General features: G+C 40.0%; 1 protein-coding gene across 1 annotated transcript in view; it reads left to right on the forward strand.

Moving 5' to 3' along the window:
- ALK (ALK receptor tyrosine kinase) overlaps nucleotides 1–26,629 on the forward strand; it is a 323,117-nt gene that overhangs the window by 223,616 nt on the left and 72,872 nt on the right. The window contains exon 6 of the mRNA XM_072857093.1: nucleotides 18,809–18,940. Within this exon, the coding sequence (XP_072713194.1) occupies nucleotides 18,809–18,940 (132 nt within the window). The remainder of the gene's footprint in view (nucleotides 1–18,808; nucleotides 18,941–26,629) is intronic.

Below are 26,629 nucleotides of genomic sequence, written 5' to 3' on the forward strand. Positions count from 1 at the left end.
TCCAGACTGAAGTGTATTGTTCATGGGGCATGATTGATGGAGTATCAGCAAATTTGTAAGCAAAATAAGAGGTTTGGAAATGTTTTTCAGATCGACAAAGAAATATAATTTAGTCAACTCTTCCAGAGGGATTTATCATGTTCCGAAAATAATATCAACGGTGGATTTTTCATTTGATGTGAATGGAGATGAGCAAAGCAACTATTTTGATACCTCAGAACTTTGAGGGCTGAGAGGCAATCTGTCTGGTTCTGTGAGATGATGCGGCATACTGGGATCTAAGCTGTTTTGGTTGATTTGTGTGAGCCACAATCTAGAGTAAATGATTTTGCGGAGACTACAGCAGTGAATATTCCGTGCACTTAAGCCTAAATTATGTACTGGATTTTTAAGACATCATTTAGAGCTGTAAGCAACAACTGCATAAATCCAGCATCATGTTATACAGTACAAAAAAAGATAAATATGAAAAGGATGGAATTTCAATATTTCTGTAATATTATCAGTGTTGCTATTGATTTATAGAAAGTCACTGTTGACTCTTTAAGCACCTCATGGAATAACAGTGTATGTACATGTGTTTATGAACATACGTCAATGAAACCGTAATAAAAAGAAAGCAATCACTCTAAGATCAGAAACACTAAGTGTAAAGTTTTGGCAACAGTATTAACTCATTAGGCACTTTTATTGTACACATCACTAGCAAAAAAGTAGTAAAGTGACTCACCTGTCTACAAAAATTGCCAAGTGGCTTAGACAGCAAAGTAGGAGAAGTATTTACTGCATGCGAGCTATTTCCCAAAGTAAAGGAAGTGAGGTGAGTAACTATGAAGTTACTTGGGTGGAGCTTCTGCTAGTGAAAGTTGTAAAGCACGTTGCATGTCATCCCATTAATTGTTGGAGCTTCAACTCTTGCATCAGCTGAAGATCTGTCCCTATATATTTATCAAAGCTTTTGAAAAAGGAGGAGCCTAACAAGAGGTTTGATAGGAACATTGCTGATTTGGACTTCAGTTTCTTTGTCATTGCTGGGCTCTTCACAGCCAACAGAAGAGTTTGGTTTGGAAAACAGAAGAGTTAGGTTTAAGGTATAGCTGTTCTTTCATTGTAGGGAAAGGAGGCTGGAGCTGACGCTTAGTGTTTGCAGTGATACGTATTACTATAAAGTTACATTTTAAAAAAAAGATTGGATTGCAAAATACATTTTGTACAAAGTATATTTTCTAAAAATATTACTTACAACTGATTCAGACAAATGAGAAATGCAAAATAACCTCTTCTATCGTATGTTGGAAAAAAGTTCTACTCCAAGAGATGCTTGACCTGCTCATCTTTGCACAGAGTGCTTTGCAGTGGTCTTCCATGCTTAACGGTGTTTGTCTTCTGTTTTCTTCTAATTTCATCTTTGGAGCACCTCCAACTTCCTCTGCTCCCAAGTGAAATCAGGCAATTTCTCTCATTTGGACAAGCCTATTCCTCCTCTTTCCCTTTAGTCATAAAACATTCCTGCCTATCTAATCTCATAATGAAATCTTTAGGGCAATTGTTACTCCATTATAAGTTTATGTTGTAGCAAGTAGCCTTCATCTTAATTGTTGATTTGTAGAATGTGGGCTAATTTGTGCCTTCATATAGGTCCCCTTACATTATAATAAATGTGCTTCTACTTGCTTCTTCTGTTACTAGCAGTACCAGACATCAGCAGTGTCTGTAATGCATTAAAGTTGTCTTTCTCAAGTGTAATAGCAGTCAGAGCATTCTCTGATTCATATTATTTTTTGACTTTCCAAGTAAACAGTGCATTGCTATCCTGGACAATTAGGGTAATTGCTGAAATGAAACCAAAGTGTCATGACCGGGCAGGATGCCACCAAATGGAAGTCAGTCATGCAAAATTACTCTTCCTACACTGCAAGCCCACAGTGATACTCTTCTCCAAATACTACAGAGGAGTTTATTACTGTTTCCATTTATTCATATTGCTATACCATCTCAGAGCAGTACTCACAGATGAGTCTGGCCTGTGCTGTGCACTGAGTACAAGCAAAGGACAAAGAAATTAGATTGTGAGTTCCTTAGCGCAAATACAAAGGCAGGCGGTAACAGATGAATAAAGATGAGCAAAGCCCTTTGGCCACGCCACAGTGAGTGAGCATTAGGTTAGCTGACACCTGGGATGGAATTAGTTGGGAGGAAATAGAAACAATTTTAAATAGCCCTTCCATTGATCTTAGAAATGAGAGAGTAGTAGTGAGTGAACAGAATCTGGCCATTTGTGGCAGCAACAATAACCAGCAGTTTACTGGTGCATCTCTAACAAGTTTAAGTTGAGGGATTTGACTAATGAAACAGGAAAGAGTAGACTTGCTGTCAGCTTTGAGTTTTTAGTTAATGCTAGGCATTGCCTAAGCTGCGACTGTGTTGGTATAATTGAGCACTGTCTCTGGGGCCTCCTCTTTAGAAAACTGCACTCATTCCGAAAGTTAGTCGGGCAGAGAGCTTGGTCATGGCAGAGCTTCACTGTTTGCCTAAGGAATCTTGCTGTACTTGTGTGGGTTTTACTAAGTGCTAATTGTTCATAAAGAGTGCGTAGGAAAGGCATTAGGTGAAATGGAGACAGTTTATTTTCCAGTTTACAAAGCCAAGCAATGGACTTGTCCCTTTCTCCTTATTTCTTTGTTTTAATAGTGTATAGGAGACCTCTTTTTTAAAACATCTACATTCTGCTGATGCTGGCTGCTTTTTTTAGCATTTGAACAAAGGCCAGAAAATATTTTCAGTGGATAGGAAACAAAAAAAATCTTCTCCTAAACTCCAACTTGCAAAACTAATTTCCAAGCAGTTCGCACAATTCTTAGTCTAGACCTCAACTGAACTGTCAGGGAATAAAATCTGTATAATAAACCAGTCATCTAATTCACGACATCGTGGGATTCAATCTCCCTAGGCAAGATTTAGTTCAGACATTCAGATGCTTTGTTGTATGAAGTTAGACAAGGTGGTATTCATCTTTTGTGACTTCAGCTATCTGAAAGTTAGGCATCATGTCAAAGCTAGTCTCTAGGGTTCCTCTGTAGTCAATAGAGAGAAAAAGAGGCACTTCAGAGAGCAATTCATTCCACCTTTAACATCATAGCATCATCAGAGTGTCAGAAAGGGGACAATGCTTTGCTTGAAGAATTGTAGCCTGGAATTTCTAACAGAACTATCCTTTTAAAGCCAGTGGGTGCTTTAATACCTATAATCTATAAAGTCTGCCCACCAATTCCTCACTTTCGAATGAATAGTGTCAGGCAAGGAACCTTTAACAAACAGATTCTCTATTGAACATCCTCAACGCTCACTGGTTAGCATGCTAGATAAATCATTTTATAGTAATTATTTTGCAGGAGTTTATTCAGAGTCTGTTAGGATAAACCCTGAAAAAAATTAAATGGCTGTTGAATGCAAGATTAATAGTGCTATCCATGAATACTTTACAATACCAGCATTACTAATAGAAGCTTCATCCGTGCAGCTTTGACGGGATGCTTCCAGTCAGACCTAGAAGCCTCTCTGCATTAAAAACACCAGCTGTTCTGGGAAACCTGTATAGCTTATAAACAAGGAATCAGCCCTGGACTTTTACCCTCTGTAGATATTTTATGAATCGGTCTAGAAAAGAAGGTGTATTTCTGAAAAAAACCCACAGTCCTTTCACACAGAAGAACATTCAGATGCAGAAGTGGTTTGTCAAAAGTAGAGTGGTTGTTGGTAGAAGCAGAGCTACAGCCAAGAGCCTTCTAGTGGAGCCCTGTAGATCATATTGCGTCTCTGCATCCTCACAAAATCATTTATATGTAAAAGCTTTGATTTTTTTTTGTTGACCACATTCTTTTATGGGAGACCTCAATGAAGGCTTTTTGAAAAATCCACTCAAATTGAGTTGCATTTGGATATTTGATCTCATGCTGCTTTCCAAAGAGTGGTAATAGAAGATCCACGTTATTTTTTCAGTTACTTCCTTACTGGTAGGTGCAATTCCCTCTCTTGCATTATCTTGTTTATTTTCATTACCCTTGTGAATGACTCCGTCACTTCTGTTTAAGCAGAAGAGGTAACTCAATCCCCTAATAAAGCCTTAAACAACATTGCTTCTAAATGAGGTTAAGATCTATATTATATGCAGCATTTGCCTTGAACCTTAATTCATCCTACTTCTGCAGGGATATCTGGTTACATTCGGGAGTTAGTAATTTCAAATCCAGTTCCTGGAGATCATTGAGTTCTAGCCTAAATTTCAACTGACAGGACTTCTTAGGCATGACATACCATTAACAGTCATGTCAGGGAACTTCTATTCCATTACGTTAGTGTAATCAATGTTTTTTCTTTATCAGGAAAGTTTAAAACAAAATGTGTTTTTCTGAACAGAAAATTGTACCAAGTTTTATTTTTGTTATATGTTCATTGTGACTTAATAATTTTAAATACTAGTCTGCAAAAAAGCTGCTATGATTTCCTGTACATACACACACCCTTTTATCTCCATTTTTGATTTAAAGAAAGGTCCCTCTTGTGCAGTTCTAAATTGAGACAGAATTTCCTCTGAACTTAAGCATACTTGCAGTTGTTTTTTTCCATTCTCCTTGTTTTATAAGCAGACTTGAGCTGAATATCTCAGATCGAGACCAAGCTGTGTTTCCAAGTTTTCCCAAAGCTGCAGAGGTAATGGGAGTTAGCAGTCTGATGTTCCACAGTATGCCCTCTTTAAAAAAGGGAAAGGGAAATACTCCCTCTTCCATAAATTGCTTTGCATGGAATAGTAAGAATATTACCATGTATCAGAATTATCTTACGTATTAGAATGGCGTTTTTTAAAAGTGACTAGAGCACAGCCCCTGAGTTGCTCCTCTACCTTGGAGCACCACTGTATTGTGGCTTTGCTCCTCTAGTCTTTAAGCAGGTCACAAGTGTCTGTAAGATGTTTCCATGCAGCCCAGACAGCAGCTGCTGTTTGAAAATGAGACGGGTTAACATAAAATCCTTGAGTAGGTAAGAACTGTTGTTCTGGTCTCACCTGTCTGACTTTGCCTGAAATAAATTAGGGAGTACTTGCACATGCTGCTTCATCAGCGGATCAGGAGGGAAAGCGCTCCTGAACAGATGGAGGCAATAACCTCTCCTGCCAATGCAGCTAGGGGAGGATGTCTGCCTGCAACCAAGGGACTTACCTGTACCACAGCTACAAATAACTCCAGGATCTCGTTACAGTCCAGTTTAACTCATTAGTGTTGACAACCGTGAGCTGAACTGTTGTTGCTAAGGCTAGAGCGTTGCACTGCCTGGGATTTGTGGAGGGGAGTACCTTCACCTTGTGAATTTGTGACTGTATAGGTGAAAGTGCTTGGGGTCTGTTGACTCATGGAGAGTAACATCTGTAGAAAAGCCTGCCTTGTTTGCAGTAGTTGGGCCAAATACTTAGATCTCATGGCCCTTCTGTGGCATTTCTTGCTGCAGTTTCTTCAAGCAGCACATCTGTATTGTATTGAGTATCAGCAGAACTCAGAGGTGGCATTTCTTGAAAGCACCTTTTTGGAGAAATAAATCACTTTTCTAAAGCATGCGTCCACCTTCAAATGCATGTCCACTAAAAAGAAGCTTGGGTCCAGACTTGGTGCTGGTAGATTTCTATTGCTATTTTCTACTACAATGAAAAGCAATTTCCACTTGAATTTTGGAAATCTGAGCAGTTATAATAGTATCAAGTACTCCAGTGACAAAGTCTGGAAGTAATTTTGGTCAGAAATTGAAAGTCTCTGTTCATAATGTCATCCTAAAACTGTGATAGATACTCAGTGCTTCACCTATGGAAAATTTAGTAACTTACACAGCATCAAAAATTGTTTGACACCACATATACATTGCTGAGTGAAGTTAGTGATTTATAACATTGCATGTGAGATGTTAGTATCTAATTTACTGCATTAATCAGTGAATACCAAATCAGTTTGCAGATTGCATGTAGATCAGTTTAATCTGTCACCTTAATTGTCAGTGAAATTTTTAATGTTGAGTTTACATTAACTGTTTTCCATACTGCTTCTCACTGAGAAAGCAATAGCAGCATAATACCTCCGTAGTGCTCATGTGAAACTGTGCAGGCTTCAGGGTTGTTTTTCACTACCCTCCAAATCTGAGGTTCCCTCAGTTAAATCTGTGTTTTGCTAATATTTGCACATTTTAATGCATGCCAAATGGAGAGAATCTTGTCAGTCCTGTCAGTGCTAACATGGTAGAAAGTTGCCTCTTTGGTACATTGTCTGAGTGAGTAGATTTTAGAGGACAGGACCAAGCTGAAATGACCCAGAGCTTCCTCAGACAGATGCTGCATTAGCATGTGGTAATGACTCAAGTGATTCTGTCATCCTCCGTGCTTGTGATTAGATTTGGTGATACACTCGGTACAATCTTCCACTTGAGAGCCTCCCTGTGTTACACAAGGATAAGCAGCATCTCCATTTTTATTCTAGGTTTGTTAAAAATGCAACTTAGTGGGACAAAGCTATTGAAAATTCTGGTCGAACTTAGTAAGTGTTTTGACAAAAAAAAAGTAAGGGAAGAAACTAAATTTTAACACCTTTTCCCTGGACTTTAGGTTTTTTTATTTGAAACTATGTTAAAAGGCATAAAGGAAGGATGAAATATCTGAAGTGAAACAAATTTTGAACAATAAAAAGTTTCCTGAAGCTAACCAATATTTTATTTCAGGTCAAAAAAAATCTTTTGGAGTAATGCTGAGCAAATGTTTTTCTTCTGCAGAGGACACTTTCATTTTAGGTAGCTCTTTAAAATTAGATTTATTTTTTTTCCTGTGCAAACAAAAATATGCTATTCACATAGTGCTAGTTCTAAACAATAGCGAGGCCACATGTCCCCCACAAAGTGTTATTTCCTTCTGTCACAGGAAGCAAGGTGGAAGCTTGAAGAAGTGAAGAGACTTATCCAAGATCACAGCGTAAAAGCCAATTTGGAAATTCTGACCATCAGATTCTTTATTTGTTAGGCAGCATTTCTGAGGGTAGTTTGCTAGCAATTCAAGGCCCCTGCGCACACAAATGGAGTGCTGGTTTGAAGTACCTCAAAAATGATGCTAGGCTGCTGTGTTTTGGCTGTTTTGTGCTCAGTCCTTGGTTATTTAATCCTTTCTTCCTTTTGATGGGTATTGGGAAAAGGATGCCAGGCTTTCTATTTCCGAGAATACCCTGGATGACCTGGTAACTTAGTCATGGTCCACGTGGAAGGGGCTTAGCAACTGCTGTGAGATACCTTTCACTTCTACTTTTTGCTAGCAGAGATGAACAAAGTTGTCCAGAGACCTTCCCAGCAGGATTGTCACTGGACTGAACAGGAGAGGGAGGTAAAATGGGTGTAGGATGGATGAGTTGTCACAGTGTAGAGAAAACTTGAACTGCTACTGTCTGTGCTGAAACTGCTTCGCACACAGGGGGCCAATAACTTGGATTTGCTATCCTATCTTTGCCAGCTCTTAGTTTGCTTAGCTTCCCTACTGTTCTGCTGAAAACCTTTCAGAGAATGCAGTGGCCGTTGCCCATAAAGACCTGGCTGCTGTGGACGCAGAGGCCTCTGAGCTTTCTGACTATGTTACCGCCTGTGGGACAGTGGATCATTGGTTTTATACATTTTAGATGCTAGGGAAGGCACTTTTATCATCTTTGTGATACCTCATTGACAGACTGTTTAAAATTATATTGCTCACTAAAAAGCAGCGGTAATTACCTGTGGGATGGGAAGGAAGGGCATGGTCAAAGTAGGGTTGAGAGCTGTTACTGTAACTACTGCCGCATAAGAGTCCTGCTGCTGTTTATCAAGAAATCCTGGAAAAGGAGGCAAGGCATTTTTCCTGGTTTAAGTAAAAATTCCAGGGCAGTTGATTTTGTTGACAGTATTTCACTAAACTTTCTGAATGTAGATTCCCCATGCACTATGGGTTATATTCCAGGCTTTGAGGTACCGCGGTGATGTGAGTAGTTGGCCAGTGACATTCATTATAGCTGGTGAACTGCGCCCACATCCCATTAAGTTAAAGCCCCAGGAGGGCTGGAAGTCAGGTATTTTAACTGTTCTCTTTGTAAAAAACATATAGCGGGTATCTAACACCTTTGCACTCAGTATAACAACTATACCACAAAGAGGACCATGGGCAGCTTGAGATGAATGGAAGTACAAATAAAGAGCAACCAATGGATCATAGTAAAAAACAGGAAGAGTTTGTGTTCCCTAATCCCTAAGATGGCTGACCTCCCCAAAATAGCCACTTCTCAGAGATAAGGCTTGATGAAATGCATATGAAGATGAATGTTAATCATTATTTGGTATTTTAAATTGATACTTCAAGACCAAGTGTAGACCCATGTAAATGTAAAGTACCTTTTAGGTCTCGCCCAGTCCATTTTATGGCCAAAAGAAAGTTTGGTGGGTCTTTTTTATTATTCAGTTTGTTTGTGCAGTTTGTGCTGTCAAGTGAGTCCTGTCCAGTACAGTTTGTTAACTGTAACCCTCTCCTAAACTTATGGGGTTTTTTTCCAACATCTCCTTTGAAACCATGCCACAATCCAGTAGATCTTTGGTGGAGAGTATACAGAATTTCCTTATTTCCTGAAATTGCTTTATGTTTCTCTTTTCTTAGTTCCTTATATGCCTAATTGTTTTTTGATTCCAAGTCCGTCAGAGCACTATGCATGTATGACTGGGTTGTGTTCTGTATGGCATTTTCATGTGCTCTGCTCCTCCTTCTGGACCTTCCCATAGTTATTCATGTGTAGCGTACTACCCTTTTGCCACAAAACCAGACTAACCACATTTACTTTGCAGTGGGGCTAGCAACCCCTGCAATATTCTCTTTTTATTACTTGTTTTGTACCCAAATGTTTGTTTGCTAGGTCTTGATGAAGAATGAGCAGTAAGCTGTGTGTCCTCCTACTCCTCTATTTTGTATAATGAATCATTTTACAGTTATAAAGGATTTAGTTATAAAGGATTTGTCTGCCAGGAAGAGGTGCATTTGCATCATATAAATAGATTTATCTAGAGTCAACAAGGTGTTATGCTTTGCTGAAACCTACCCAGCTGGGAGGAGCATTTTACATAACAGCAGCAGTAGCAAATTTGTGAAAATACTATTGCTGACGATAGTTAAGAGAGTAATTAATGGCCAACTGAATCCGTTAGGAAAAAGGGGGGAAGAGGGATTGGAAGAACCTTGAAGGGGAGCTTGCACTCAACAGAAAGCCTATTGACAAAGTGGATATAAAGGAATATTTGGGGTTGGCATACATTTTATGGTACCAAATTTGAAGATGAGAACTGTAAAAGAAATGACTGTCAGTTCTGCGTAATTGTGTAAAATCTTCTGAGAGTTTGATTGCACAGTCTGCTCATTGAAGGGTAAAGATCTTAAAGAAAACCTAGAGTCATAGAGGGAGACGTAAGATGTTCTGTCTCCTTGATCTGTCTTTACACATACCAACTGTTTTATTAAGATTCCTATCACAGTATTAAAAATAATAAAAAAGCCATTTTAATATTATTTAACATTTGTCTAACTATTCTACTGTGGCTATCAACGCACGGGCATCTCATCCTCAGGGCATGGTAATTCTGAGTAATGATATTGGTCAACTCTTACAGTTCTCTCTGCACCTCAGTATATGCTTGGGAAAAAGATCTTGCATGGAAAGCAATAATCAGAGTGTCTTTTAGCATGCCACAAGACAGTAGAGAGACTGCCTGAAACATGGGTGGTTGTCTTGGAATTGTAATGTCATCCCTTCTTGTGTTTTTTCCCTAGTGTCGTCAGGATGTACCTTGGCTTACACAGAGCTAATCACTGTGTTCTTTGCTGACATCTGGTTTTTTTCTGTAAGCATTCCCAATTCGTAAGTCTTCCACATGTTCAAGGCTTAGCAGACATCCTCTGGCAGAGACATAGACTCCAGGAAGGAGTCCTTCTCTAGGCTTTTTTTGATGTTGAGGGCCATTGACCTTCAGCGGCTTTGCTCCTGGGATAATTTCATTCAAGTGTAGCAAGGCCTTGAAGCACAGTCTGATACACAAGGGCAAAGAACTGCTACTTCTCCATCCCTTTGGACTGGCTTCAAAGCACTGAGATGTAGGCAGTTTTCAGTGCATTCAGCTAGAAGAGTCACCAGTGAGTCATAGCATCCACCAACATACTGATGTTCAGGGATGTGTGGAGGTAGGGTAACACTGCAGTGTTTCTTTTTGCTTCCCTAGAACTGAAGGCTGGATAGCCTCCATCCACATTAAGTTCCTTTCAGTGGCAAACCTGTTACATGTCACCAATACTATTGCTCTCCCTCGCAGCAAGTGCTTATGTGCAATTTTATTTTGCTTATGCTTTGTTTTTGAGGTATTGTTGCTCAGTTTTTGAACAAAGTGGAAATTAGCTCCTTGGTGACAATATGTTGTACTTACACAACTACAGAGTTTTGCAGAGGTTGGCACGGTGGAGAAGGGCACGACATGAAACTTTCTTCTCCAGCAAGCCTCTGCTTCTACCTGGAAAAACTATTGCTCTTCCACTGTGAGGCCACTGCTTTTCACAGTAAAGCATTTGGCTATGATGTGAGGATGCATCACTGCACCCTGTGGAAAGGGACCACATATGCATGCTCGTGATTGTACTGATTTGTGATATTCTACCCATCTCCCCCAGCAACTGATCTGCAGTAAGGCCATAAACCTTAATTTAATACTGCTGACAGCTAAAGGAGAGATACTGCTTTAAACAGTTATAGAAGCAGAATTGCATTTTAGAAACGAAAAATATGATTCCTATCTAAAATTATGTTTGAATACAATTAAGTGTCATACCTCTATTTGTGTTTTTCATGACAAGGCATACAAACGTACCTCTGTTTTGGCAGTGCTAAAAGCACATGACTGAGAGATTACAGAGATGCTACTATTGCAGGGTTCAGACAGACGTTATATCTGACCTGCGTGGAATCAACTCTTGATGAGCCAAGCAAGCTTCTCCAGTCTCTCCTTTCTGTGGCTTTTTTCTTAGATGTGGTCAACTTCAGTCCAACTGGTAGATGTTGGAACAGGAGTCAGAGAATTAGTCTGGTTTGGGCAATTTACAGTCTCATTTCATTACGAAATTGGTTGACGTGTGCCTTAGTTTCCTAATCTTTAAAATGTTAGTGATGTTTTTCTTGATGTTGTGTTTTTAAGAAATAAGAATGGGAAAAAAATCCAGTACGTGTAGTGGCAGTGTTGGTTGTGTTTGGAATTGCAGAGCCTGAACAGGCAAAGATAAAATTTACTTGAGTAATTGGAAGTGGATTTGAATCCAGCCTTCTAGGAAGCAAAATGTGAAAAATTACATATATTTCCTATCTAATCAACTATTACACTTTACCCAAAAAGAGGCGCGCGTGAAGTTTGGAAGCACTATTTTCATGACCTGTCTCCAGTAGCCTTGTTTTATTTCATATTTGGTTCCATGTCTGATGTTGAGAGTGGACTCACGTTAAATCTGCTCCTGTAGTCTATTGGTAAGCTTAGAGATCTTAACCACCTCATGATTTTGTCAGCATCCGCCTCATGTGGCAAGCAGCATTCATCTTCCAGTGAGTTAGCAATCCATCTGGCCTGGCCGGTGTTCCCCACGGGTAGGGTTGCTGGCTGATAAGAGCTAGTCTCCAAGCCTGTTCAGACCCAGAGAGATCTGATGGGAATGGCAGAGCTAATAATAGAAGTTGGACCTTTTTATTTTCCCTCTCCAATGTTTGTGTTTTGAAAAATTCACAGAAAATCACAGAAAAGGGGTTTTTGTCTTTTTTTAACCAGTTGCTTACTGTTACAAATATAGTCATTACTGCTTTTAGGAGAGGTATGAAAGCTTGGTGGAGAGGGAGAATGTTTTCTTGGTTTTTTTAATCTCACAAAGATGCAATGGTACCTGATAGAAAAGGGAATCAAATAGCAAATGCAGTCTGATATTGAAACAAGGGCAACAAAAAGCAACCAAAAGAAATGAGATTTGGGATTTTAACAAAATTACTGTATCCCATTGTACTGTTCGAAGTCAGGATGTTCATATTTAGGGATGAAAACCTTAAAGATCTGCTGTGTGAGATGAAATTTTAAAAAAAGTCCAATGACTATGCATACACAGTGTTTCATAGGTATTTGGGAATAAGTATTTTTCATCTCTTTTGTCCCTTTTCCATTTTGTAGATACCACAGAATATGTAGGTACCACTGCATGCTAGAAAATCACACTTCCTTTGTAAAATTTGCTGCTGCTGTTTACTTGCTTACTATTAATTTTTGGATGTGCTGTTGGAGCTGCTTATTCATTGGTAAGCAAATCACAAGAAAAAATACATATGTTACCATGAGCCCTAATAAAAACAAAAAAGCAGCTAGATTTTGTGCAAGATTAATAGGGAAAAACATTATCCTGTCATTTATTGTGCTCAGCAATTATTTGCTGTCTCAGGAGCCATGAAGATAAATATTAGATCCTCAGTCAACTTCCCTAATTGAAAAATGAGAAAGTGTGAAATATGGCTAACTTTCTTATTCCACATTCTTATTTCATTATAGTTTTAAGGAAGCTAGTCATTGCTGTAAATTCAGGAAAGCTACATCACACCAACATTAATGTTGGGAAGTCATTCAATCAAAAGGTAGGAAAAGTAACTAGACCTGGTCAAAAGCATTTCCAAGAGAACGCAGAGGACCTGGCTAGTCTGAATGCTGTATGGCTCTGTAGAAAGTTCATGCTACTGAAACGTGGCAGTGGACAACTACCAGCTCCTCAAGTGTACTATGAAGCTTTCTTCGGTATAAGCAATCATACTGGCATTAGGCAAGGCTGAAGGAGCAGACGTTTTAAAATTTGTATACTAAGCATAACATCCCTACTTTGAAACAGCAGCAGCAGCAGAGAGGGAGAGCACATTAGAACTGAACTGGCTGAATTATTGACATGAGTGAGTTCCAATCCAGTAACTTTTCACTTGCATTTCCTGCCCAACATTTTATCTTTGTCTGAATTCACATGTTTTCAAAGTTCTTGGGCTTATGACAATATTTAGTTATGTGTTCAAACCTCTTAAGTCAGTATTTCCAACCCAGAATTGTTTTGAAACTTTTACTCTGTGAGAAATTTGGGCATTTTTATTTTATGGTTAGATACATTTTGAAATGTTGAAATTTTCTGTGAAATGAAAATTCTGTTTCTATGCAGAGCAAGAGCAAGATTTCTCACCTCGGAGTAGCTCACTGTGGGAATGCTGTGCCCTTAGCATGCAGGGCAGGGGGTGCTCCCTCAATGGGAAGTTATTTATTATACTCTGTCCTGCCTTCATCAGATGTATGGCCCTGTTCATTTTACACTGTAAATTATTCAAACTGCACTGTGAAGACAAAGTAAATAATTTCCTTACAGGTTTTTTCATGGCTCTGTTATTATAACATCTTAGTTCCTTATTAATGTTAATGAAATGAACATTGTCGAGCTCTTGTGATGAGTTTATTCCCATTTTATGTATAGGAAGTGAAATAAGATTAAAGTCAATTTATGTAACTGGAAAAATGGCCAAGCTTTCAGGCATATACCACACGGGCTGCTTTTTCTGCCTGTATCAGGCAGTCTAATAAAAAGAGATCACCTCCTCCTACAAATGTGGCTTCACTTGCATCCTTAGGCAATGACAGCAACAGTAACAATGCTGTTACAAAGATTAAAGCCAGAAATTATGAAGTGTTGACTAATTTTGGCTGCCTGGTGTGAGAAACCTGGAGGCCAATCTTTTTTCAAAGCATTTTTTGAGGACATTGTGTTTTCCAAGTATCTCTCCCACTGGTCTCATTTGCAGCTGCGACCACTTGGCTTCCCCGCAGATCGGAATACAGGTGTCCTGGGGTGGGTGGCTGGAAAATGGGGGCAGTGTAGCTTGCTGTGGAAGTTTTGATTTATGTGATCTGCCCTATATCACGTTGGAGTTGAATGGCCATTTGCCAAGGATGGCTTCAGTTCCCTTAAACATGAACTCGTCTTTCTCTTCTTTCACTTTCCTACCTCCTTTATTTCATACCTTCCAACTTCTCTAATGGTAGAAGCAGGGGTATTAATGACTCGTATCAATAGAAAATTTACTTCGTTCTGGAATATGGCTATCCTCAGCACCAAGTGAGCCATCAGCCTTCAAATGTCTGCGCTGCTGTAACGCTGGAGGGTTGGAGATGAAGGGTGAGGAAATGATGTGCCCATCAGAAATGGCAAGTCACAGAAAAATCAATAATCAGAAACTCCTCAGAATTCTCACTATCCTTTTATAGCTAGACAGCAGCTTTTCTTTGTTTCACACAACCTTTAAATCCCCCAAGTACTCTCTTTTTAAATATCTCTGAGTCAAGGCCTTGAACTCAAACCAAAGGAGGAGCAGATGAAATTGAGAAGTTAATGGCAAATACTTGTGACAGATAAGCATTGTCAGTGGGGCTGCACAATCCATGATTTTTAGTGGTGTTTAGTGGAGGAATGTTAGACTGCAGCACTAGCCCATTAGAAAATATTATTTAAGAGGTGTAATTACATAATAGGAAAGTTTCTCTTTTTTGAGGGGTAGCATGTATGGTGAGATAAGCATGGTGGAGTTCCATGGGTAGGTATTTCTTACTACATACATGCATTTAAAAATGGATGTTTTTCACCGTGTGTGCATTCAGGGTCTTGCCCCAAGAACCGTTTGAGTCAATTCAGCTGTGTCCAGCCAGACTCCTCAGGGATAGCCCAGAGAGCAGCCGCTTTTTGGTAAAACATGCACGAGGGTGCACGTTCATCCTGGGTCTTTGCAATTTCTGTTCATCTTGTTTTGCAGAATAGAAATGACAGGGTTTTTTAACAACAACCAAGTACTGTCCTATTAAGCTCTCTTGTTTTAATGTGTGCTGAGTGGGAGGGCTTTACCTGACTATTGGTCCAAAAAGCTTTCAGTAACATTAAAAATTATGGCCTGAGAAGTTGAATGTAACACGTGAAGGTATAATTATGTTCAGCTTGATTCATCCTGCATGATAATTAGCAGCGTAGCCAGTTTGCGAGGTAAGGGATATCTTTGGAAATGCCTGTAAGAATTTCAGTCTTCCCTTCCCCTTGGCCAGCTGTGGTGGCAGTAAGGTGAAGGTTCCCATTTTGCCCTGGTCAAACATCACAATCTTTCTGGCCACATTCCTCAGAGACAGACATGCCAGAACTTGCCAGTGCACTTCGATTTCTCTGCTGATCAAGGGAGGGCGGAGGAGAGAAGAGGCAACCCAAGCCAGAGAAAATCTGCTGAGGAGTGAAATACATCCCCTTTGGCCCCACAGTCTGAGCAGTAAGTTGCTTATCTGGTGTTAGGCTAAGCCACTTGATTTTCCCCTTTCATGCTGATCTGCTACATGGAAACTTAAGTCCAAAAGCATGGGCAGTCAAGAGCGGTCATTTGTGTCCAGGGTCTGGTACTGGATTTGAACACTGCCAAGGCTGGACTGTGTTCAGAAGCAGGACCTGTGAGATACAAAGTCAGCACTTGTTCCCCAAGGAGTTGTTTGTTTCTCCTTTCAATTTAGAGCCTGAAATGCCATTTGTTTAATGTTGCTGTTTAAATAATGATTTATAAGACTCCAAGCCAGCCGTGGTACAGCTTAATGACTGCTATAATTTATGGATGCCACTGGCTACATAAACACTGCTGTAAATATAAAGGATGTCTCCCACAAATTTTACTTTGATACTTATTTGATACCATTCATTTTCCTTTCCTTACACATCATCTGTGTGTGAGTTGAGGCCACTTGACTCAGCGATCCAGGTCATTCTGGCTCACCTTGCCAGGAGTGATTGGGGCTGGGAAATGAAAAGGTCAAATGTCTATTTTTGTTACAAAATATTTTAATTAAAAATTAAATTTCTTTGAGCTTGGATGCAAACATCTGCATCAGGTGGCCCATTAAAAGGGTCATTCGTATTTGGGGTTTTTTTGGTTATCTATTCGTTTTACTAGTTAATCATCTCCTTTATTCAATTCATTTTGTCTTTGTGTACACAGTAAGCAAGCAAACAGGAGACAGGAATAAATCATGCACTGTCACAGAACCCAGCCATTCCCCGGGCTGCAGTTTTGCTATTTGTGTTCTCTAACCTATACAAGGAGCATGTATATACGCATCTAATGCAAATCTGAGCTAATTCAAGCCCCATCTCCACAGAGATGAATGAGCATGCAAATCTGCTGCTTTGTTTTGGAGGAAAAGCTCCTGGAATTGCTTGATGTCTAGTTGCAACTGACAGCTTTTAAATACCACAGTCAGTTGACTTCAGGAGATTTGTGCTCCTGGGCTGCAACAAAGACACCTGGGAAGATAGTAGGTGCTCTGGAATGCCTTGCTTCCATTATATTAGTGTTAATGCAGTCATGTGCTTGGAAAACTGAGTGCCTTTACAAAGGTAAAATGAATTGAGTAAACAGAAAAACTCCATTGCCTACAATAACCCCTCCTCTGAATCTCTGCATATCGTATCCCAGCAGCTGCTGGGATAAAACACGGACATTGCTGAAAAGATTGCAGATAAACGGAGTGGGACATGAGAGCTGGTAATAAACGTGGGTGTTTCTTCAAAACCATCTGTGGGGTAATTCAGAGACAAAAGTACTTCTGAATTTGAGTAGGACTTCAACATTTTTAAGAGAGTCGTGATGTTATTAACCTTATGGAAGCGCTCTGGGCCTTGTCTCTTAACTTTTCTTTGGGTGGTACTTCCAGCAACACGGTGCCACATAGGTTCATTGCATACCCCTACGAGAAGGGATCACCTACTGGGTTACGAGAGTCGCTTCTTACAGTTTTATAGCATCTGTTTGCACACTGACCTGAGCCTGCTGTGACTGGCTTGTGACATGTGAAGAGCTTTGCTTCTGACATAGGGAAGGCTCTCAGTGGTGTGTCTAAGAGTGCATTTTTGCAAGGAGCACGGCAAGGCCAAGGAGGATATCTTCTCATTGCCTTAAACCCTTACCAAGGGACCTGCAGAAATTTTCAGCAACCAGCTCCGAGTTTCTTGGTCTATTTTTTCTGCAAAGCTCTCCTCTGTAGTCAGCCTTGACCTTGACTGAAATGCAAGGGCACTGTGCAGCCTGTATGCAGCAAGCCAGAATTGCTCTACGGCAGTCAAAAAAATCGAGCTGACAATAACACAGAGCACCCTTTTCAGGAGCCAGGGTCCTTTATTAAAAAGGTTTGGCATGTATTCCCCCCACTCCTGAATTGATTTGCACCATAAAATAAGCTTGAAGAGAAATAGTGGTTGTTTTCCTACATGCTTCATTAATTTTTAGTTTTGGCAGGCAATATAAATAAAAGTATCAAGTGCACATCTAATTGAATCACCAGTGATTCCCAGCTCCCTGTAGTACCAGAGAACATGATGTAGCTGCGCTGTTTAGCAAGCACGGATGAGTTAGGCAAACAATGGCTCACTCTGCCCAGAGGCTTTGGTTTAATCTTGAGCATTTACCCATTTAATATGAGACAGGGCAGGAGTTGTTGCAGTGGGGAATTCACAGCACAGACCTCTTTGTACTTCTAGGCTTGCCTTCTAGGAGTAGTGAACTTGAAGCACACCTCTGCAGAGAGTCAGGAAGGTTTCGGTGAATCGTATCTACGCCCAGATTTTTGTGGAAAGGGCTCTTGCACTTCTCAAGCTTGGCCTCCTCCATATGTACTGATGTAGGATGTTGCTGAACTAATTCCTGCCTCCTCCAGGTGGCTGATCTAGAGCATGTGTCTTTTAGGACAAGTCCTTTTTTTCTTTTTTTTTAAAGTGTCTCACTTGGCTACAATTAAAGACCTTGGGGTGAGAGAATTCCTACGGTAAGGAAAATGATACCCATCAGGCTGGATGATCTCTGACTTCTCAGCTGTCAAGGGAATCAAGTGCCTCCAGAAAAGGATGGTGCTAAGGGACAAGTACTCAAGATCATTTCTGAAAGGACGATACTGGCCTCTGATTGTAATGTTCAGTGACCTCATTTCATAAGAGTTGGCTCCTTTCCACATTGCTAGCTGCCTTTTGCTGCATAACATAGGTAAAATGAATTAGTGATTTTTGTATCTTGGTAGATGTAGTTTGCTGTGGGCTCCCTCACTCAAGGGGAGGGGAGTGCAGGATGCAGGAGTGGGTATAGAACTACAAGCAGAGATCAGACTGTTTTCTTTCTTGCAGAGAGAATATGACAACGTGATACATCCAAGTCATAGGTAATACATGTTGACAGGAGGGTATGATGAAAGCTTGTGTTCTTTCCAAACCATGTAGCCATGGTATTCCTGAGCTAGACAGAGAGGATATCAGTCTTCAGGACTGTCAGTCTAGCAGTAAATTCACATACAATTAAAAGCTATCATGCGTATTGTGTTGTTCTTGAGAAGTACTACGGAGCAGGCTACAGGATTTCAACCCTCTTTTCAAGGGTCAAAGATGCCTTCCAAGTTAAAACACCAGAAATGCCTGGGGAACTGAAGTTCTCTGTTAGGTGGAGCACTAGATATTTGAAAAGATTAAACAGGTCAAACAAAATAATTCCTTTATCAAGTAATCATTGGATTGAGGGGATTTCACAAGGTGTTCTCCCCTTCAGTGTTATCCAGGATCCTGTGACCTGTTGGTTGAGAGGAAGGCAATTCAGTAATCTGAAGTGGTTTTTGTTGTTTTTTTCTCTAGGATCTGCTTCTGGCTCAAAAATGGCTCTGGAGGGTTCCTTCAGCTGCTGGAATGGAACGACGATCAGGCTGGGGCAGGCATGTGACTTCATCAGGGACTGCGCCGAGGGAGAAGATGAGGGAGATATGTGCAGTGAGTAAATCCAAACCCCCAGGCTGCATCCTGCTTTTCCAAAAGTATTGATTGTTTTGAATTTTGATGCCTGAGAGCATTAATAGACTAATTCGGTACTATCAAAAGACCAGTATTCTCCATAACACATGCAGTTTCTCTGGATGTTTGTCTGGAGCAGACCATTTGGTATGTTCCTGTACTCGTCTGCATTAGTTCTGCAGCAGGTTCTTAAGGTGCTCTTAGTGCTTCATCTCTTCCAAAGTCCTGATCAAAAATGCAAAGGAAGTATAGCCTGAATAGCTAGATGCCATACGGAATTATGAAATGTGTAGTTTGTTAGAGCCTTTAATCAAAATGTAGCACAGCATGTGGGAGAAGGGAGAGGAAGGAGAAAAATTCTAAGATGAAAAATGAGTAGAGCCAGTAGCTTGTCTTTGACCAGCTCCTGTGTCTTTGTAATTCCTCTTGTTCTCTATCTTCTCTTCAGCAGTCAGTAGTCTAATAAAATACAGCAGAAGATAGATAGCAGCCTGAGTTTTCTGAAAACTTGCTGTGCCTGAATACTTTGTAATTGTGCCGAATATCCTAGATACTTTAGGACCTTCCTTTAACTGTCTTGAAGATGCCTTATCTCCTTTTCTATACCTCTACATATTCTACCTCCAGCGTCTTCTCCTTTGCCAGTCTACAGATAGTTAGGAGTGGTGGATTGTCAGCTGTATGGTTATCTACAGGGAAAATATATAAAGAAAAATAGTTGTTGAGAGTTCATCTTTTACCAATTTAAAATATGTGTGTCACAGCTGATCTAGCCTATGGACTTTTGTCAGCAGAGCTGCATTGATTTGGTGTGCAAAAAACGTGTTCCCTGACCAAAATACCAGTCCCGGCAAAAGCCTTTGGAATAGAAGAGGCAATTATTCTCAGTTTAGCTTTCATATGCGACAGCTAGAGCAGGGGAGAATCTGGGTAAGGTAATTCAAACAAGCTGTGTTGATATAGGTGATGTCTCAACTAACAGACCTTTGCTGTTTCTAGCGTAAACGTAACGTGAGAGTGACACAACTTCAGTTCTTTGCTGCTAACAAAGAAATAAAGTAACAGATTTTATTGGTGTGGAGAACAGCAGTTTGACCTGGGATCATCTAGTAAACTGGTTAAAAGCTTGAAATGATACGCTTCTCCATCATGTTAGATGTTGTTACAATTTGAAATTATGTTCATTAATGACACACACTCAGTGAACATTAAATTTGCTTTCATAGGAACAGTGTCATCACAGCAGACTTGCAGCTCCTTAGAACCAATAATTCTTCAATTAGTAGTACTGAAACTTTCTTTTTGACTAAGAGCTTTAAAACAGAGCTCTAAAACCTCATAATGGTATTTCTATTGTGTTCTACACTTTAATTAAAAAAACTAGTAAATTATGATAATCAGTAGGTTGAATGCATTTTCATTTCATTGGAAGTAGAGAGACATATTATTTACCATCAGCTCTATGTCCAGATACACTGTTGTGTCTTTCTGCTATAAATGGCTCTGCCTTTGCGAGGGTAATCCTGTCTATATCAGTGGGAACAGCAGAGCTCACGAGGTGGAGTTGCACCAATCATGGATGTAAACTAAATACCAGCACAGGATGGGGGAAGCCTAGAGGAACATGCTTACCTGTTATTTTCAAACATTGGGTGCACCTGTGGCTGGTGTCTCGTCCATATTCACATATCAGGAGGCTGGCTGTGCTTTTGCCCCTAGCTGCCACCCTGTATCCATCCCATGGTGAGCCAGTTGGTAAAGTGACCAATCCCTCTCTCACATAGGCTATCCACAGGGGTTGGTTTGGTTTGGTTGCCTTTTCTCCCTCCATGCAGCATTCATCTGTAGCTATTTGCATAAAGCAGTATAGCACTTACAGTTGTGTCAGCAAAGAATGTTCTGAGAATGTAAATGAGAAAATGTAAAGAGCAGAACCTATTTAACTGCCTGTTTAGCAGAGTATCGCTCCCTAGCTTGAGGAGAAGACCACACGGCTTGTTTTCAACCACAGGTACTGGGAATGAGAGTTTTTACTCCCAGCCAAAAGGCCTGAAAAGCACCATCTTCCACCCAAGCAACAAAAAAGACTGGCTTGCCTTAGCAAGAGCTTGAGTTGTGGGTATGTCTGCTTATCCACTTACAAGCCTGCTCAGTTCTGTGGCTGATTTCTCTGCTTTTGCCTCTTTACTGTGTTGAATATTGTTGGCATAAGACTTCTTACACAAAACAGAGAAATGATCTGATGTTTTAGATGTCAGTTACATCTGCATGGCAGCCCAACACAAAACATATGTCATCTTTCAGCATTTCGGTTGTCATTTTGCTCCTGAGCAACACGGATGTTTTTATCAGCTTTTTGCAAGCATGGCAAAAAGTGATTCAGATATATAAAGCAGAGAAAAGGGTTTCCCAAATGCTTCTGCTTACACAAAAGAGCTGCCAGAAAAAGATGTAGCCATGCTCAAAACTGAGGGCAGAGCTTTTAAAATTACCATTAACCAAAGGTATCTGTCTTTGAGCTTCAAGGAGATGATGGGCTTTTTTTCCTTTCACAGTCTTGTAGCTGTGCAGGTACTGATATATATATTTATTTTTTTCTTCCTATTCATTTGATTTTTGTTCCTTCCTTAGCTGAAAAAAATCTCCCTAACACCAGCTGTTTGTTAACATCTCTTTACTTATTAATGGCAAATGAAATGCAACAGTGCTTGTTCTGCATGCAACCAATTAGTCTGTGTAGACAGTGTAAAATCAGAGGGATGACCCCTAGAGAAAAGCATGTTGCTGTTTGAGTCATAATCAAATATTCTTGCAGGAGCAAAAGACAGCTTCAAAGAGGCAGATGTGGAATTAGATGCCAAACTGTGTTGATTTGGGATCAGACATACAGATTTAACAGACTGATGGAAGTGCCACACTGAAAATTACTTTGCAGAAGCATACTTTGCAGACGCAGGTTAAGACTTCACATAGTGGTGGTCTTATGTCTTTGCTAGTAAATCCATGCTTTTATGGATTATAACTTACTGCAAAAAAATAACATACTTCCTCTTATTGTAGTAGAGAATCATATATGTAATATAGCCGGTATGGTACCAGCTATATTACATATAATAAGACAAGGTAAGACAGAGATGAAAACTCAGATTATTTACTAATACAGATTGGCAGAGCTCTGCTTTACAGGAAGGGAGAATTTGTTTTAGTAGTTTTGTACTTCTCCTCTTAGTTAACAATATTTTGGATTTTGGTTTAGTAATCTTTTGTTGCAGGGCAGCAAGTCTGGGCAAAAATAAAAGTTTTACTGAAAAAAAGTGCATATACTTTTGGCTAGTCCAAAATTATTTTACTTTCTGTCTCAAATTCACCAAAAATTTCAGCCTGGGAAAATACTGGTTAATCGGTCAAAGCATGTTAGGAAAGTAATGAATATAATTTAAAAAAAAAAAAAAATTAAAAAGAATGGAGGTGCTGATAGTATATTTATTATCTAGAGGCCCAGAACTTAGAGGATTCACCCAGGATATGACAAACCCAGGACTGATTCTTTCTTCTGCCTAAGTGAATTTGAACACACATTTCCTATTTCCACGGAGAGTTTCCAAGACTGTGGTCTGGAGTTCTGGTCTAGTTCAGAAGAAAAAGGGTTACTCAAGTCTCTCCTGCGGTTGCTCTTCCACATTTTATAAATTTTACCTGGAATAGGGATTGAAAGTAATGTCCTCCATCTTTCAAATAAATCTCATAACCACTGGGTTATAGGGTAATTTTCACTCTTTGCCTCATTGAATATTTAAAGATGTTAAACACATTGACAGGTGAGATAAGGAAGACTGGTATCTGATTCATTAAAGGAGTGACTCAGGCTGTGCTATGTGGTTGGAGGAGTGCATGCACACATCTGTCAAGAGACCAGATGGCAGCTAGAATAGGAACCTATAAAGTTTGAATTTGTGATAACATGAGCAAGTGACCAAAAAAGCATAGATAATTAATTCTACAGGGGCCAGTTTACTTTCCAGGCAAAAATGCATGAAGAAACCACGGGATTCATTTATGTCCTAGGGATACATACAGCCCAGCAGAGTCTCCCTGCAAGCAAAAAGATGAAGTAGCAACCTGTTGCCATGCAGCGCTCTCTTAAGGTTCCTGTCTTGCATACACTAATCCTTTTGCTTCTTTCTTGATCAAAAGCTGTAGCTCTAGCAACAAATTCTAACCTCTGGCAGTTCTGAACTCAGCAAAGCCTTCTGGCGTTACAGGATAACTCTTTGTTGACTGTGTTGAAAAGTGTTTTCATTTTTTATGCTTCATTTCTGGTAGAATTTGGCAGACCACCTTTGCTAGCATAGAGGCAGCCATTGAAACAAACTCATGTTTAAGATTCATGTGCTTCTTTAAGTTCTTTGAGTAAGTGATCTTTTTGCCTTCTGAGATTTCCTCCTATGTTTGGTAAAGGTCCATACATACCAGAGTAGACTTGTATGCTTGTGTCTTTTATAATATATGTCTGGAATTTCACCCAAAAGATTAAACTATAGTATCTGGTTGATTTACACCTAGTTTTGAATCACGAGCGTGCTCCATCCGCTTCATAAATTATGCCAGTTGCTAATTTTTCTTGCTATTAAAGGATGAAAAGTCTGCATTAAAGTTAAAAAATCCTTAAACTTAATTACCTTTCAAGCAAAATCTAAATCATTCTGAAGGCTTGAAAATATTTGGTTAGGAACAAGTTTAACACTCTACAGCTTTTCTCTACTTCATCACTCAAATAAAAGCAGAGGCTCTCACATTCTCACAGTGCTCCAGTCTCACTGGATTACTCTATTCTCTGTCCTGTATCCCCAAGCTGCATCTTAATCTTACTGAGGTCTAAATTTTTCTAGGTTTCTGTCACTAATGATAATATCCAACATGGCAGGTTTCAATAGGCGTAACTCCCGCCCCCTCGTTTACTTGATTTTCCAATAAAGTCAGATTAGCTTTCCCTCATCAGTTCAGTGTCTGCGCTAACGTGAGTTTGAATTATAAACGTTCAGAAAATTGAGAAGTACACGTTGATGGAAAAGTGCTAGCCAAAGAGCTCTTTGTGGAGTAGCAATATGCGGAATCGTAGGTGCTGTATGTATTCAAAGTAAGAAGGAGCAGCAGAGAAAATGCATCCAGTGCATGGGACATCTGAAAATTCATAAAAAATTAATTTGTGGAGGAGGAATGAAATTTTCTGGGAAAGTAATAGCTTCTTATTTATGCCCGTACTTGTTCATCGACAGTGAGCTTTTTCTGGCCTCCAGGCAGGGATTGCTACTTAGATGACTCCTCCTGCTGCTCTGACTTGTTTACATCATCCTAGGTAGCGTATGGCCATGAAATGAATTCAGTTGGACACTGAGCCAAGCTGTTTCAGTAGGAATTCAGGACACATTATAATGTGTCATTTTCTTTGGCTCCCAGCCTCAGGCTGCGCAATGAAATATAATCAAGTTCTGTAGAGGGGTAGAACACAAGGGAAGCAACTCTCTGCTTAACGGCTTCACATTTAAAGACTGCTGAATGAATTTGGAGATTTTTAAAAGGAAAAACTTGAAAAAGCCTTAACTCCAGTACAGGTTTTGATCTTTCATAACAAATTTGGGTGCTTGTGGAAAATAACAATAAAACAGTCCTGCCATCTCCATGTCAGGTTCCAGGTTCAAATTTGGCCCTACTAGAAAGCCACAGATGTAAGATTTGTTTCAGTTTCCTCTGTGAAGTGAGTTGTGATTCAGGCTCCTAGAAAATCGAATACTCATGGTCTAGACACTGCAGTTGTGGTGTTCGCCAGCTGTTTTCTCAGGGTAGACCAAGGAGTAGGTGAATGTGCCACTGACAATGAATTGCCTTTTGAGGTGTGTGAGTCAAAGCTGAGGCCCTGTGAGCAGGTACTTAATTGACCTGCAGTCTCAGCCGGGGGGTTCTGCTGATATGTAAACATTTTGAATGATCTGGGGTTTGGATATTGGTGCCTCACTTCATAGAGAGAAAATTTCAGAGGGAAAAATTCCTAACAATCACGTCAAAATCTGAGTTCAGGAGCCTCCTCTTCTCATAGAGAAGCTAATGAAATTGCCACTATCACATGACCAGCACATCCTCTTGCTTTAGGAGTTTGTAGTCTATCCTACGTTTTGTAAGTGAAAAATTTTTACTCTGATTTTGACAAGCAGTTGAAAGGAAAAACTAATTTCCTGGATGTGGGGGTTTATAAAGTGTTTGCACATGAAAATTCATTTTTATCTTGCAATTTTAAAGAGATTTCTTGTCTCATTTTCCTTCCTTTCAGAGAAAAAACCCACAACAACAAAACCAAAGATAGTTTTAGGGCAAGTTTAGGGGAACAGGGAAGGAGAAAACAAATATGGGATAAACTGGTTTTTAGTACAGATTTGAGTACACAATGGTGTAAAAACTCTCAAAAGTCAGGAATATCATCATCCCTTTTACGGCTACATCTGTTCATCACAGCAGTTTTTCTGGTTTATTGGCAGAAGGACCACCCCCACTGAACAGCCGTGTTCCACGGGCTTTGTACTGCCAGCCCCAAGGACTGGTTAGTCTATATAGCAGGGTAAATTGCCTGGTTGCTCTTCGTTACTTCTCTTCTGGCATCTTTAATGCCTAATGTAACTCTCTATTAAAAGGGCACCTTTTTCTGCCAGGCTAGCTTTGTGCTCTACCTTTTTCACCATAAAACCCAGTTTGTGTCCTTTTACTACTGGGAAGCCTTCTGGTACCTGGCGGAGTTGTCAGCTGCACGCTGGGTGCAGAATCTATATTAAAGATCATTACTGATTCACTAAAAGTGAAAATCATATTATAGTGGTTGTGACTTTACATGGCATTTTACAAGGTCTGTTGTCTGCTGAGGTTGCGTAGTAAGTACAGAGTCTGGCCTCATGTTGAAGAAAAATGCAAAAGTAGAACTAGACAACGGTAGAAATTAGGGAGGCAGTGAGTGTTTATTGAGGATGATGGGAAAAATTATTTCATGAGTTTTGAAGGAAATGCGTGATTCGTGGCTGAGTAGAGGATGTTCACTTATGACAATATAAGTATATGACTCAGGGCAAGAGGAGCAGTGCTTTGCACCCTTTGTAAGAAGAACTTGCAGTGTAGGTAGAGAAGGAGATGAAGAAGTCATGAAGTTACCTTCTGCTTTGAATGAGATGACTATTACTTTAAAACTGGTTAATTTAAAGTCAAAAAGCTAATGTGTCTTTATTGTTCGGAGCTGGAAACTTGCCTGAAATCCCAAGCCAGTGACAGAATGAGTGGGCTTCAAAGCCTGGAAGTACGGCTTAAAATAAACTATCCTCTTTTCATCCATTCATCTCAACGAAACAGATCCACAGGTGCAAAAACTGAGGCACAAAATGATTCAGTGCTTTACCTGAGACCGCATCAGTGCTTACAGAGATAAGAGGTCTCATTATTGAGCTGGGGTGACTAGAGACCTACACTGTAAGGGAGGGGAATCATGCTAGGAACTTATCCCTCTCCAAGATTTCCCTCCATGGGGCTGCAGAAGCAGTGGTTAGGAAAGCCATCTCCAAGGTGTAACCTTGAGTGGGTTTATACCTGTGAAGCTGTAGAGGCCAGATATTTAGGAGACCCCATAGTGTACAC

The sequence above is a fragment of the Ciconia boyciana genome, chromosome 3 (assembly GCF_034638445.1).
Source record: "Ciconia boyciana chromosome 3, ASM3463844v1, whole genome shotgun sequence".
Taxonomy (NCBI): domain Eukaryota; kingdom Metazoa; phylum Chordata; class Aves; order Ciconiiformes; family Ciconiidae; genus Ciconia; species Ciconia boyciana.